The sequence below is a fragment of the Procambarus clarkii genome, chromosome 23 (assembly GCF_040958095.1).
Source record: "Procambarus clarkii isolate CNS0578487 chromosome 23, FALCON_Pclarkii_2.0, whole genome shotgun sequence".
In the NCBI taxonomy this organism is placed as follows: domain Eukaryota; kingdom Metazoa; phylum Arthropoda; class Malacostraca; order Decapoda; family Cambaridae; genus Procambarus; species Procambarus clarkii.
This window is the reverse complement of record NC_091172.1, coordinates 13,464,704-13,476,513: the sequence shown is the minus strand read 5'-3', so window position 1 is coordinate 13,476,513 and position 11,810 is coordinate 13,464,704. Positions and strand designations below refer to the sequence as shown.

Here is an 11,810-nt window from a genome sequence, read left to right as displayed (position 1 = left end):
ATATATATATATATATATGTCGTACCTAGTAGCCAGAACGCACTTCTCAGCCTACTATGCAAGGCCGAATTTGCCTAATAAGCCAAGTTTTCATGAATTAATATATTTTCTCTAATTTTTTTCTTATGAAATAATAAAGCTACCCATTTCATTATGTATGAGGTCAATTTTTTTTATTGGAGTTAAAATTAACGCAGATATATGACCAAACGTAACCAACCCTACCTAACCTAACCTAACCTATCTTTATAGGTTAGATTCGGTTAGGTAGCCGAAAAAGGTAGGTTAGGTTAGGTTAGGTAGGTTAGGTAGACGAAAAACAATTAATTCATGAAAACTTGGCTTATTAGGCAAATTCGGCCTTGCATAGTAGGCTGAGAAGTGCGTTCTGGCTACTAGGTACGACATATATATATATATATATATATATATATATATATATATATATATATATATATATATATATATATATATATATATATATATATATATATATATATATATTTGCGTTTAGAAGCTTTATTGGTAGGTACAAGACAAAATGTTATATTTTTTAATGGCGTATCCGAACCCCTTAACACACCAGTTAATGTAACATTGCCGATGACATAAGATTTAGTGATGGGAGGTAATAATAATAATTATTAATTATTATTTTTTCATGCACTCGTTGATTCTTACACTCGAGCACACGTGCACACACTCTCTCTCTCTCTCTCTCTCTCTCTCTCTCTCTCTCTCTCTCTCTCTCTCTCTCTCTCTCTCTCTCTCTCTCTTTGTGCCTCTCCTTATGTATAATCGCCTCCCCGGTGTAACTTCTTAGGAAGGAAAGTCTTAGACTTTCCTGACAAGAGAAAAGACTCTGACATTGCTTGCACCACGACTTTGACCTCTCTACTCTCTGCTATTCTAATCTTTATTTTTGTTTTTGTTTTAAATGCGTGCAACCTTCAGCTCTAGCACTAGTCTAGCTCCTGGCCCACACTATATAAGTATACGCCATCACTACCACACACCTATCACAGTCTAAAGTGGCTACACCGTGTCTGCTACTACAGTATTTGATGATGCAACTCGAGTCCTAATTGCCAATCAATATATATTGTCAAGTTGCTGTTGATTGTAATCGTGTTTATGTGAGCAGCAGCAGCAGCCACAACGCTACTTGTTGCTTCAAACGTGTTGCTTTTGTCAGTCATAAACACACTTTGTATATTGTAATGTATGTGATGTATCTAATAGCCAGAGCCGCATTGCTTCACCTGGTAAGGACGGCCACTTTTGCCTAACAGCTACGGCTGTAATCATTCCATTAAAGCAAATTTTGGAAAAATAAATATTTAATAAAATTAGGACTTGATAGACAACTCTGGCTATTAGATTCGCCATATAATATATATATATATATATATATATATATATATATATATATATATATATATATATATATATATATATATATATATGTATATAATATTTCTTAAACATTTTATAAAATACAGCATAATAAAACAGTTCTAGACCTGTGTAAACAACAGCAAACACTTGCCTTATTAAACCTCTGTACCATCAACAGGTGTCAAACAGAACGAGCACGTGTTGAAGGGTGTTCAATACTGTAAAACTAAATCTTACATACTCGGAGGCAAATCTAAATAAACATATACATATTTGATTGCAATATCGTACTCGGGTTCACAAATCGTTGCATATTTTTTTTTTTTATAAACAGCACCGTACATTTTGTAAACAATAAAATTCAAAGTACGTAAGTGATAACATCACTTAGTAAACAATAGAAATTATGTTTGTAAATGACCTTGACTGTTTGCAGCAACAGTTTACATCAGTATAAATTACAGTAAACCGAACAATGTACTGTTCTCCCCAAGAGGTGGTTTAAGCCTCCCTTAAGCTGTAATTATTGCCTTGGATACAAATAAATACATCTGGCACTTGTATTACAGCTAATATATATATTTACTATATTTGATTGGCACTCACACAAATTATATCAATGATAATTGTTTTCGCTAGAAATGTTATCTAAATAATAATTATACTTAACGATAAATTGATCATTGATATTAATTTTCATTGTTTTTATTATAATAAAATAATACATTAAAGTGACCTGCTGGCCTGAACACCGTGCAACATTATATGTTTAAACAACATACGTTTATTTTAATCTTCAATAACATGTATACCTATATGTCCTAAAGACTACCACCATTTTTGTTGTATTATACTTTTGATACATTTATATACAGTAGATAATAATTTTATACCAACAACAAGAGGAGGGGAGGGATTGTATTTTTATTTTTTTTTATTTTTTTTTATTTTTTTGGCGACACCACATGTATAGTTCTGACAGCAGGGAGCGCTTGCTGGTCTAAAGCAGGATAGGTCTATACGCTGCCTCTCGGGTCGTTCTGGGTCGTCGTAACAATGTAACTGCAGCACCCCCGTCATTGTGACGTACTGTCATACTATCACCGTATTATTGCCACTCGGGTCCTCACCCGGTGGTCCCTCGGGTCCTCACCCGGCGGTCCCTCGGGACCTCACCAGGCGGTCGCGTTGGAGACGCGCACAACACACCCAGGATTGGTGAGGTAGGTGTGTGATCTTGAGTTGGGAACAGGAGGAGGTCGTAGTAATGCGTCCCTGTGCTGGAAGCCCAACACTCTGGGGTTCACACACACACGCTCACGCACACGCACACACACAGACACACACACACACACACACACACACACACACACACACACACACACACACACACACACACACACACACACACACACACAGACACACACAGACACACACAGACACACACACACGCGCGCACACACACGCGCGCGCACACTCTCCCAATGTTTTGGAGACCGGGTGAGTGGGCTAGCTGGAGACCGAGTGAGTGGGAGAGGTGGTTCAGGTGGTGGTGGTGTGCCCCGTGGAGGTGCTGGTGTGCTCCGGGGAGGTGCTGGTGTGCCCCGGGGAGGTGCTGGTGGGCGACACGGTGGTGATGCTTGTGTTGCCCCCCGAGGAGGCCGCCTGCAGCTCCCGCAGGATTTCTAAGTTCTCCTTCCTCACTGGAAAGAAAACCAAAAAGACAACGTTACTTTTAAAGAAAACGGGTAATAAGGCGTACTATCCTGTCATTACAATCATCAATTACAGTACTTCTTCAGAGTGAGATGGGAGCACAGCTGTGAATTGCTTATTCTGCAGCTTTAATAGAAACAAGAAATTATTGAGACTAAATGCAAATAAATGTGCAATACATACATTGAAACAGACATTCGCAGTGTATGAACTTCAGTTACATAATTCAACGCTGATAAACTGTCAGAAATATGGCGTAAGGAAACACTAGTTTACAATGAAAGAGAAATATTGCTGCTCTGTTTCTTCCTTCGATCTGCCTCGTGTCTCATAACTATGCATTTTCAGGGTTTACCTCTAATAACCATTTATCTAACTGCGCTTGTAGCTTCATTAGGTCCCCTTCACAGCACCTTACAGTTATTCTTGACCCCTATTTACATGTTGATGACCGCATGTGGGTGTTTGGGGTTATTTTGTGTACGTTTTTGTGAGTGTATTTACTCTATTTACTATTTGTGCCGGCAGGATTATTTCTTGGACCGTCCCCTCCCCCCCTTTTGTGGGGACGTTTGTCTAATGTGCTGACTCACAATCTGTGTGTGTGGGGGGGGGGGTCTTTCCTTTAATCAATATGGTAGTTGGTGAGTTCATGGAGGGGAAGGTGGTTACGTGATGCTCAGTAAGATATATTCACAGCGTCGAGTGCACATTATATTTACGATACGGACCTTTGTGCCGCGCATTAAAAAAAAAAAAAAAAAAAAAAACTTGTATCTGAGGGAAGGGTTTTGACTCCAAGACAGGAAGTAATTGTACACAATTACTGTCTTCTCAAAAGAAGGAACATAAAATGAAGGCAATTATGTACGTCATGATAAGAAGTCAACAGAGATTTTATATAGACTCTTGAAGCAGGTTGTCTGGCGGTAAAGATTTTCTCTCGGGTTACTACGAGCTGGAAAATGACAAGATATCTCTTGTACCATAATTTGAAAGCTTTATGTCTACACAATAATGTTTACAATAGAGAGATACAATAGAAATGTTTACAATAGAAGACGTGATTGAATCACGCTACCAGATGGACGGGTATAACATGAGGGACATTAACGAGGTGTTAAATCAACACAGAATGCAACACAAAACAATGAATATAAAATAGAATATAGATAATGAAGTCACAGTAAAGAGATATACCTTTGAGGAGCAGGACGAGCCTGGGTCACCCCAGATGCAGGGTGACCATATACCACGATTTGCTGAAAAGTTAAACAATCTGAAGTCCGCCCGAACCCACTAGCAATTTGGACGCACCATACTGGTACCCAATCCAAGTTTTACCTGTATCCTGCAGTCACTCTGGTGTCAACAATACATTTCTCCACCAAACGCTCCTGTCAAATGCGCAACAAGATCGTAATAACGTGATCACAGACTTTCTTATAAATTAGATAAGTTTAGAATGAGGAAAGTCCTGAGTAAATACTCTTTTAGATATAAGGTTGTTGATTTACGGAACAAATAACCGTGTAACGTAATAGACGTAGGATCTCTGGATTGTTTCAAGCGCAGGATAGACATATAAAGGAGGAGTTTGGGTGGATATAAATAGAAGCTGTCTCGTGTGGACCAATAGGCCTACTGCTGTTTCTTTTAGAATATGCTTTAAAATATGCTGAGAGGGGTAGAGGTCTTAGCTTGAAAAAATGATTTTAGAAACAAGGTGAATATTTTTCAGTGAAGCGATGAACAGTTACCGTTTTACAGTGAAGGGATGGACAGGAAATTGTATAGTGTAGAGTTGTTAAGACTATTTTCTAATCTTTGTTAACGTTGTGAACGGCGTTATTGGTTCTATTGTTGCCTTTTGTATCGCCTCACGTTTAAAACGTAAGCACTTTCTTCTCATAATTTCCTTTCCTTTCCAATAACGTAAGGTAGTCCAGGCTGCAAGAGTGAAACGCCACGTTTTAAACTGTTACAACAAAACTCCCGTATACCATCACTGCCCTGAGGAGTACACTGCGAGGCATCAACTTAATTCCAATTAAATCATATCTACGCGTCAGTCTCCCAATAGCGAGGCGAGCATTGGTGCGGAGAGATACATTCAGCGTCACTATATGTTTGATAATTTGTATTCACGCGGCATTGAATTACCGTGCAGACCTTAATGGTATATTAATTAGATAAATGGAGGTATGATACGTCCAGTGATGGCATGGCATACGAAGTTGTGCTCGCTTCAGTGCGTCCACTGTGTCGGTGCTCATGTTGTGCTTGCTTCAGTGCGTCCGCTGTGTCGGTGCTCATGTTGTGCTTGCTTCAGTGCGTCCACTGTGTCGGTGCTCATGTTGTGCTTGCTTCAGTGCGTCCGCTGTGTCGGTGCTCATGTTGTGCTCGCTTCAGTGCGTCCACTGTGTCGGTGCTCATGTTGTGCTTGCTTCAGTGCGTCCGCTGTGTCGGTGCTCATGTTGTGCTTGCTTCAGTGCGTCCACTGTGTCGGTGCTCATGTTGTGCTCGCTTCAGTGCGTCCACTGTGTCGGTGCTCATGTTGTGCTCGCTTCAGTGCGTCCGCTGTGTCGGTGCTCATGTTGTGCTCGCTTCAGTGCGTCCACTGTGTCGGTGCTCATGTTGTGCTCGCTTCAGTGCGTCCACTGTGTCGGTGCTCATGTTGTGCTTGCTTCAGTGCGTCCGCTGTGTCGGTGCTCATGTTGTGCTCGCTTCAGTGCGTCCACTGTGTCGGTGCTCATGTTGTGCTCGCTTCAGTGCGTCCACTGTGTCGGTGCTCATGTTGTGCTCGCTTCAGTGCGTCCACTGTGTCGGTGCTCATGTTGTGCTCGCTTCAGTGCGTCCGCTGTGTCGGTGCTCATGTTGTGCTCGCTTCAGTGCGTCCACTGTGTCGGTGCTCATGTTGTGCTCGCTTCAGTGCGTCCACTGTGTCGGTGCTCATGTTGTGCTCGCTCCTGTAGACTCACTGACAGGCTTCATGAGTTCCAATAGACCCAATGTTTAAATGGGTTGAAGGAAAAGAAATTTGTTCCGTTATCTTTTCTTTTTCATGTTCCTTGACTCTAAGCGTCAATAGGTGATCTACATTAAACAATATACAAAAATATTACATAATGCAGAAAACACAAGACCTCTGTGACGGTTTTATTGAATTAGTATAATTTATATAAATTATCCTTCATATGAATGAAAACTGTTATTCTGAAGAGTTTTAATGTGAAGGCGAGAGCAAGAGATTAAGGAACAGAGAGGCACAATGCCAGAAACGCTAGCAAGAGAGAAACGGATAAACACAAGAGGCTACGAAGCTTAATTTCCGGTCATCTGTTTCATTTGTATCTCTAGTAAATGACGAGACTAAATACCAGAAGCCTCATCTGAGCCTCCTCCCGGCACCTCGTTGAGAGGCACTAATGACGGCCCTGGTGGCACCGGTTCTTCTCGCCAGGCTCGTGGCACTGATGGATAATACAAGGCTTATGCCTCACTCTTGGGAGTGTTCGCAGGGCTGGGCACAGACCTTCCTTAGCTCAAATGGATCTGTGTGCAGCTTGTGCTTGACTGGTTCATGTTGCTTGTGTGGCTTCAGCGTGGATTTGTTGATGAGTTCCAACTAATGTTTATGTCATATGGGTGGTGTTTGACGGGTCTCCCCAAATGGCCACAGATACTGTGTGTGTGTTTGTGTTTGTTGTGTGTGACCGTCACTTGTCAGGGGGAATGTGTTCCTCTTGCCTCACTAGCTCTTCCTCGGTATATTAATAGAGATACAGAGAGAGAGACTAAGAGACACAGAGATCGAGGGACGGGGAGACACAGAGGTCGACAGAGGGGCGGAAAGAAGGTAAGGTATTGGGTTATCCAGGCGTATCCTACAAACGTAGTGACGCTACCCCCTTTGACCCTGCCCTAGGAAACCCTCCATTACACGCCTCAGGTCATGCTAGTCTTCTCACGTCTGAATCAAAATTTTCCTCAAGCGGAAAACTCAGCTACAACATCAAGTAAATATATGTAATTTACTTATAAATTATTTTACATGGAACGTTTGAATTTTCCATGATTAGTAACATTTTTTTCTCATGTTGCAGTGAATAAGTTTGCGTTTCTAATGCATAAACCTTTCACCAAACTAATTCAGTTGGAAGAGCTCGCTTCTGCCACATGTCTGTGTTGTGTGTGTGTTGTCACATGGTGTTGCCAGGGATGTTGGCAACACCAGCACACTCTGCAGCTGTATTATAGTGTATTAATACCATGCTGCTACTCGATGGTTCATTAATATGTTAATATGTTAGTGGATAGTGGTAAAATATTCGGATATGACTGCCTTCCTCTAGGGAAATTAATCTAAACGGATTGATAGTAGGGGCCGCGACCTACACCAGGGGGTTAGCGACCTACACCAGGGGGTTAGCGACCTACACCAGGGGGTTAGCCACCTACACCAGGGGGTTAGCGACCTACACCAGGGGGTTAGCGACCTACACCAGGAGGTTAGCGACCTACACCAGGGGGTTAGCCACCTACACCAGGGGGTTAGCCACCTACACCAGGAGGTTAGCCACCTACACCAGGAGGTTAGCCACCTACACCAGGAGGTTAGCCACCTACACCAGGTGGTTAGCCACCTACACCAGGGGGTTAGCCACCTACACCAGGGGGTTAGCCACCTACACCAGGGGGTTAGCCACCTACACCAGGAGGTTAGCCACCTACACCAGGAGGTTAGCCACCTACACCAGGAGGTTAGCCACCTACACCAGGAGGTTAGCCACCTACACCAGGAGGTTAGCCACCTACACCAGGAGGTTAGCCACCTACACCAGGTGGTTAGCCACCTACACCAGGGGGTTAGCCACCTACACCGTACGTCTGAGTACGTCTTTGTTTTGGTGGTCGCCAGGTCTAGCAGCTTCTGGCAGATGTTACGAAAATTTGTTAAGTGTTGTTATATATTAATGTGAGACAGAAAAGACGCAGAAAGAGAAAACTGTCCATAGAGTGAATTCCTTAGAATATGAAGAATATTTGGAGCATATAATAATTTATAATACAGCAGGAGAGAGTGTCACAGGTGGGCACTGATGACTTTACTCCCTGGGTCCACAGTGCCTGGACAGGTGCCAGTGTTTGGCACTTCCTAGTGCCAACATGCCCCCACTTGTCCCCACCACGGCCCGTGGTGGGGCCGTGGTTGGCCCGTGGTGGGCCCGCAGTGGGGCCATGGTGGGCCCGTGGTGGGCCCGCAGTGGGGCCGTGGTGGGCCTCTTGGTGGGCCCGTGGTGGGGCCATCATAAGCTAATATCACACCTACAGCAATCTATTCGATTTACGGGCTGTTCATACCCGTGCCACCTTTTGGGTGACTTAATCTTTATCAATCTTGCGTCAATCATCTACACAATGCTCATGACTCGTGTTTCAATCCCTGATTGTCTATTGTGTCCTTATTGACCAGAAAGTTGAGTGCGTCTTATATATTAATGTTTAAATACACGGGGGAGCCATCTTGACCACCTTCCTTACCCTTGACCACCTTCCTTACCCTTGACCACCTTCCTTACCCTTGACCACCTTCCTTACCCTTGACCACCTTCATTACCCTTGACCACCTTCCTTACCCTTGACCACCTTCCTTACCCTTGACCACCTTCCTTACCCTTGACCACCTTCCTTACCCTTGACCACCTTCCTTACCCTTGACCACCTTCCTTACCTTTGACTACCTTCCTTACCCTTGACCACCTTCCTTACCCTTGACCACCTTCCTTACCCTTGACCACCTTCCTTACCCTTGACCACCTTCCTTACCCTTGACCACCTTCCTTACCCTTGACCACCTTCCTTACCCTTGACCACCTTCATTACCCTTGACCACCTTCCTTACCCTTGACCACCTTCATTACCCTTGACCACCTTCATTACCCTTGACCACCTTCCTTACCCTTGACCACCTTCCTTACCCTTGACCACCTTCCTTACCCTTGACCACCTTCCTTACCCTTGACCACCTTCCTTACCCTTGACCACCTTCCTTACCTTTGACTACCTTCCTTACCCTTGACCACCTTCCTTACCCTTGACCACCTTCCTTACCCTTGACCACCTTCCTTACCCTTGACCACCTTCCTTACCCTTGACCACCTTCATTACCCTTGACCACCTTCATTACCCTTGACCACCTTCCTTACCCTTGACCACCTTCATTACCCTTGACCACCTTCCTTACCCTTGACCACCTTCCTTACCCTTGACCACCTTCCTTACCCTTGACCACCTTCCTTACCCTTGACCACCTTCATTACCCTTGACCACCTTCCTTACCCTTGACCACCTTCCTTACCCTTGACCACCTTCCTTACCCTTGACCACCTTCATTACCCTTGACCACCTTCATTACCCTTGACCACCTTCCTTACCCTTGACCACCTTCATTACCCTTGACCACCTTCCTTACCCTTGACCACCTTCCTTACCCTTGACCACCTTCCTTACCCTTGACCACCTTCATTACCCTTGACCACCTTCCTTACCCTTGACCACCTTCCTTACCTTTGACTACCTTCCTTACCCTTGACCACCTTCCTTACCCTTGACCACCTTCCTTACCCTTGACCACCTTCCTTACCTTTGACTACCTTCCTTACCCTTGACCACCTTCCTTACCTTTGACTACCTTCCTTACCCTTGACCACCTTCATTACCCTTGACCACCTTCCTTACCCTTGACCACCTTCCTTACCTTTGACTACCTTCCTTACCCTTGACCACCTTCCTTACCCTTGACCACCGTCCTTACCCTTGACCACCTTCCTTACCTTTGACTACCTTCCTTACCCTTGACCACCTTCCTTACCCTTGACCACCTTCCTTACCCTTGACCACCTTCCTTACCCTTGACCACCTTCATTACCCTTGACCACCTTCCTTACCCTTGACCACCTTCCTTACCTTTGACTACCTTCCTTACCCTTGACCACCTTCCTTACCCTTGACCACCGTCCTTACCCTTGACCACCTTCCTTACCTTTGACTACCTTCCTTACCCTTGACCACCTTCCTTACCCTTGACCACCTTCCTTACCCTTGACCACCTTCCTTACCTTTGACTACCTTCCTTACCCTTGACCACCTTCATTACCCTTGACCACCTTCCTTACCCTTGACCACCTTCCTTACCTTTGACTACCTTCCTTACCCTTGACCACCTTCATTACCCTTGACCACCTTCCTTACCCTTGACCACCTTCCTTACCTTTGACTACCTTCCTTACCCTTGACCACCTTCATTACCCTTGACCACCTTCCTTACCCTTGACCACCTTCCTTACCTTTGACTACCTTCCTTACCCTTGACCACCTTCATTACCCTTGACCACCTTCCTTACCTTTGACTACCTTCCTTACCCTTGACCACCTTCCTTACCCTTGACCACCTTCCTTACCTTTGACTACCTTCCTTACCCTTGACCACCTTCATTACCCTTGACCACCTTCCTTACCTTTGACTACCTTCATTACCCTTGACCACCTTCATTACCCTTGACCACCTTCCTTACCCTTGACCACCTTCCTTACCTTTGACTACCTTCATTACCCTTGACCACCTTCATTACCCTTGACCACCTTCCTTACCTTTGACTACCTTCCTTACCCTTGACCACCTTCATTACCCTTGACCACCTTCCTTACCCTTGACCACCTTCCTTACCCTTGACCACCTTCCTTACCCTTCACTACCTTCCTTACCCTTGACCACCTTCCTTACCCTTGACCACCTTCCTTACCCTTGACCACCTTCCTTACCCTTCACTACCTTCCTTACCCTTGACCACCTTCCTTACCCTTGACCACCTTCCTTACCCTTCACTACCTTCCTTACCCTTGACCACCTTCCTTACCCTTGACCACCTTCCTTACCCTTGACCACCTTCCTTACCCTTCACTACCTTCCTTACCCTTGACCACCTTCCTTACCCTTGACCATCCTCCCCTTCCTCTTCATCAGTAAACTACATAACAAAACTTAACATTAAAATAACCAAGTTGAAAATAAGATAGATGAATCTTAGAGAGCTATTTAACGTAATTGGTAAATCTGGTATATAACGAGATATATCAGATAATTATATATCATTGGGCATTCCTTTGCAAGGGGGTGGGGCATCAGGGTCAACCCCGACCCCACCTATGACCATCCCCAACCCACCACCAGTCATCCTGTGACTCAATATCATATATATACATATATTGACATATATACATACATTCTCTTTGATAGAGAATGCCACTAGAAACCCATTACCAGGAGGGCCGGGTGGAGCGTGGCAGCGTCTGCACCACTATGCAAATACCTATGTAGACATTCTAATTTAATTACAGTCTGGTGCAAATGTTTTGACGTGTGTCGCGCACGACTCCCAACATCCTGACACACCCTGTGGCAGATGATGTTTCATTTGAATGATAAAGGAACAAAAAGGTCGTCACGCTTCGAATAATTAAAACTGGTTAAGAAACAATAATTTCAGCAATGATCAACGAGAGTTATTTTCTATTGTAAATCAATAGAGAAAACAAACGTTTTACATCTAGTGCCAAATTATCACAACAAACCCCCCCCCCCCCTCCTCCCTTCCCTGCCAAAGACTAGTTGACCGTCCAATTGACAGAACCAT

The 11,810-nt window shown here is 44.2% G+C and overlaps 1 protein-coding gene across 1 annotated transcript in view; it reads right to left on the bottom strand.

Annotated features, from left to right (window-relative positions):
• Positions 1-919: 919 nt before the first annotated feature.
• The window catches only part of LOC123764074 (uncharacterized), a 165,105-nt gene continuing 154,214 nt past the window's right edge, over positions 920-11,810 (bottom strand). The window contains exon 3 of the mRNA XM_045751577.2: positions 920-3,101. Within this exon, the coding sequence (XP_045607533.2) occupies positions 2,941-3,101 (161 nt within the window). The 3' untranslated portion in view covers positions 920-2,940. The remainder of the gene's footprint in view (positions 3,102-11,810) is intronic.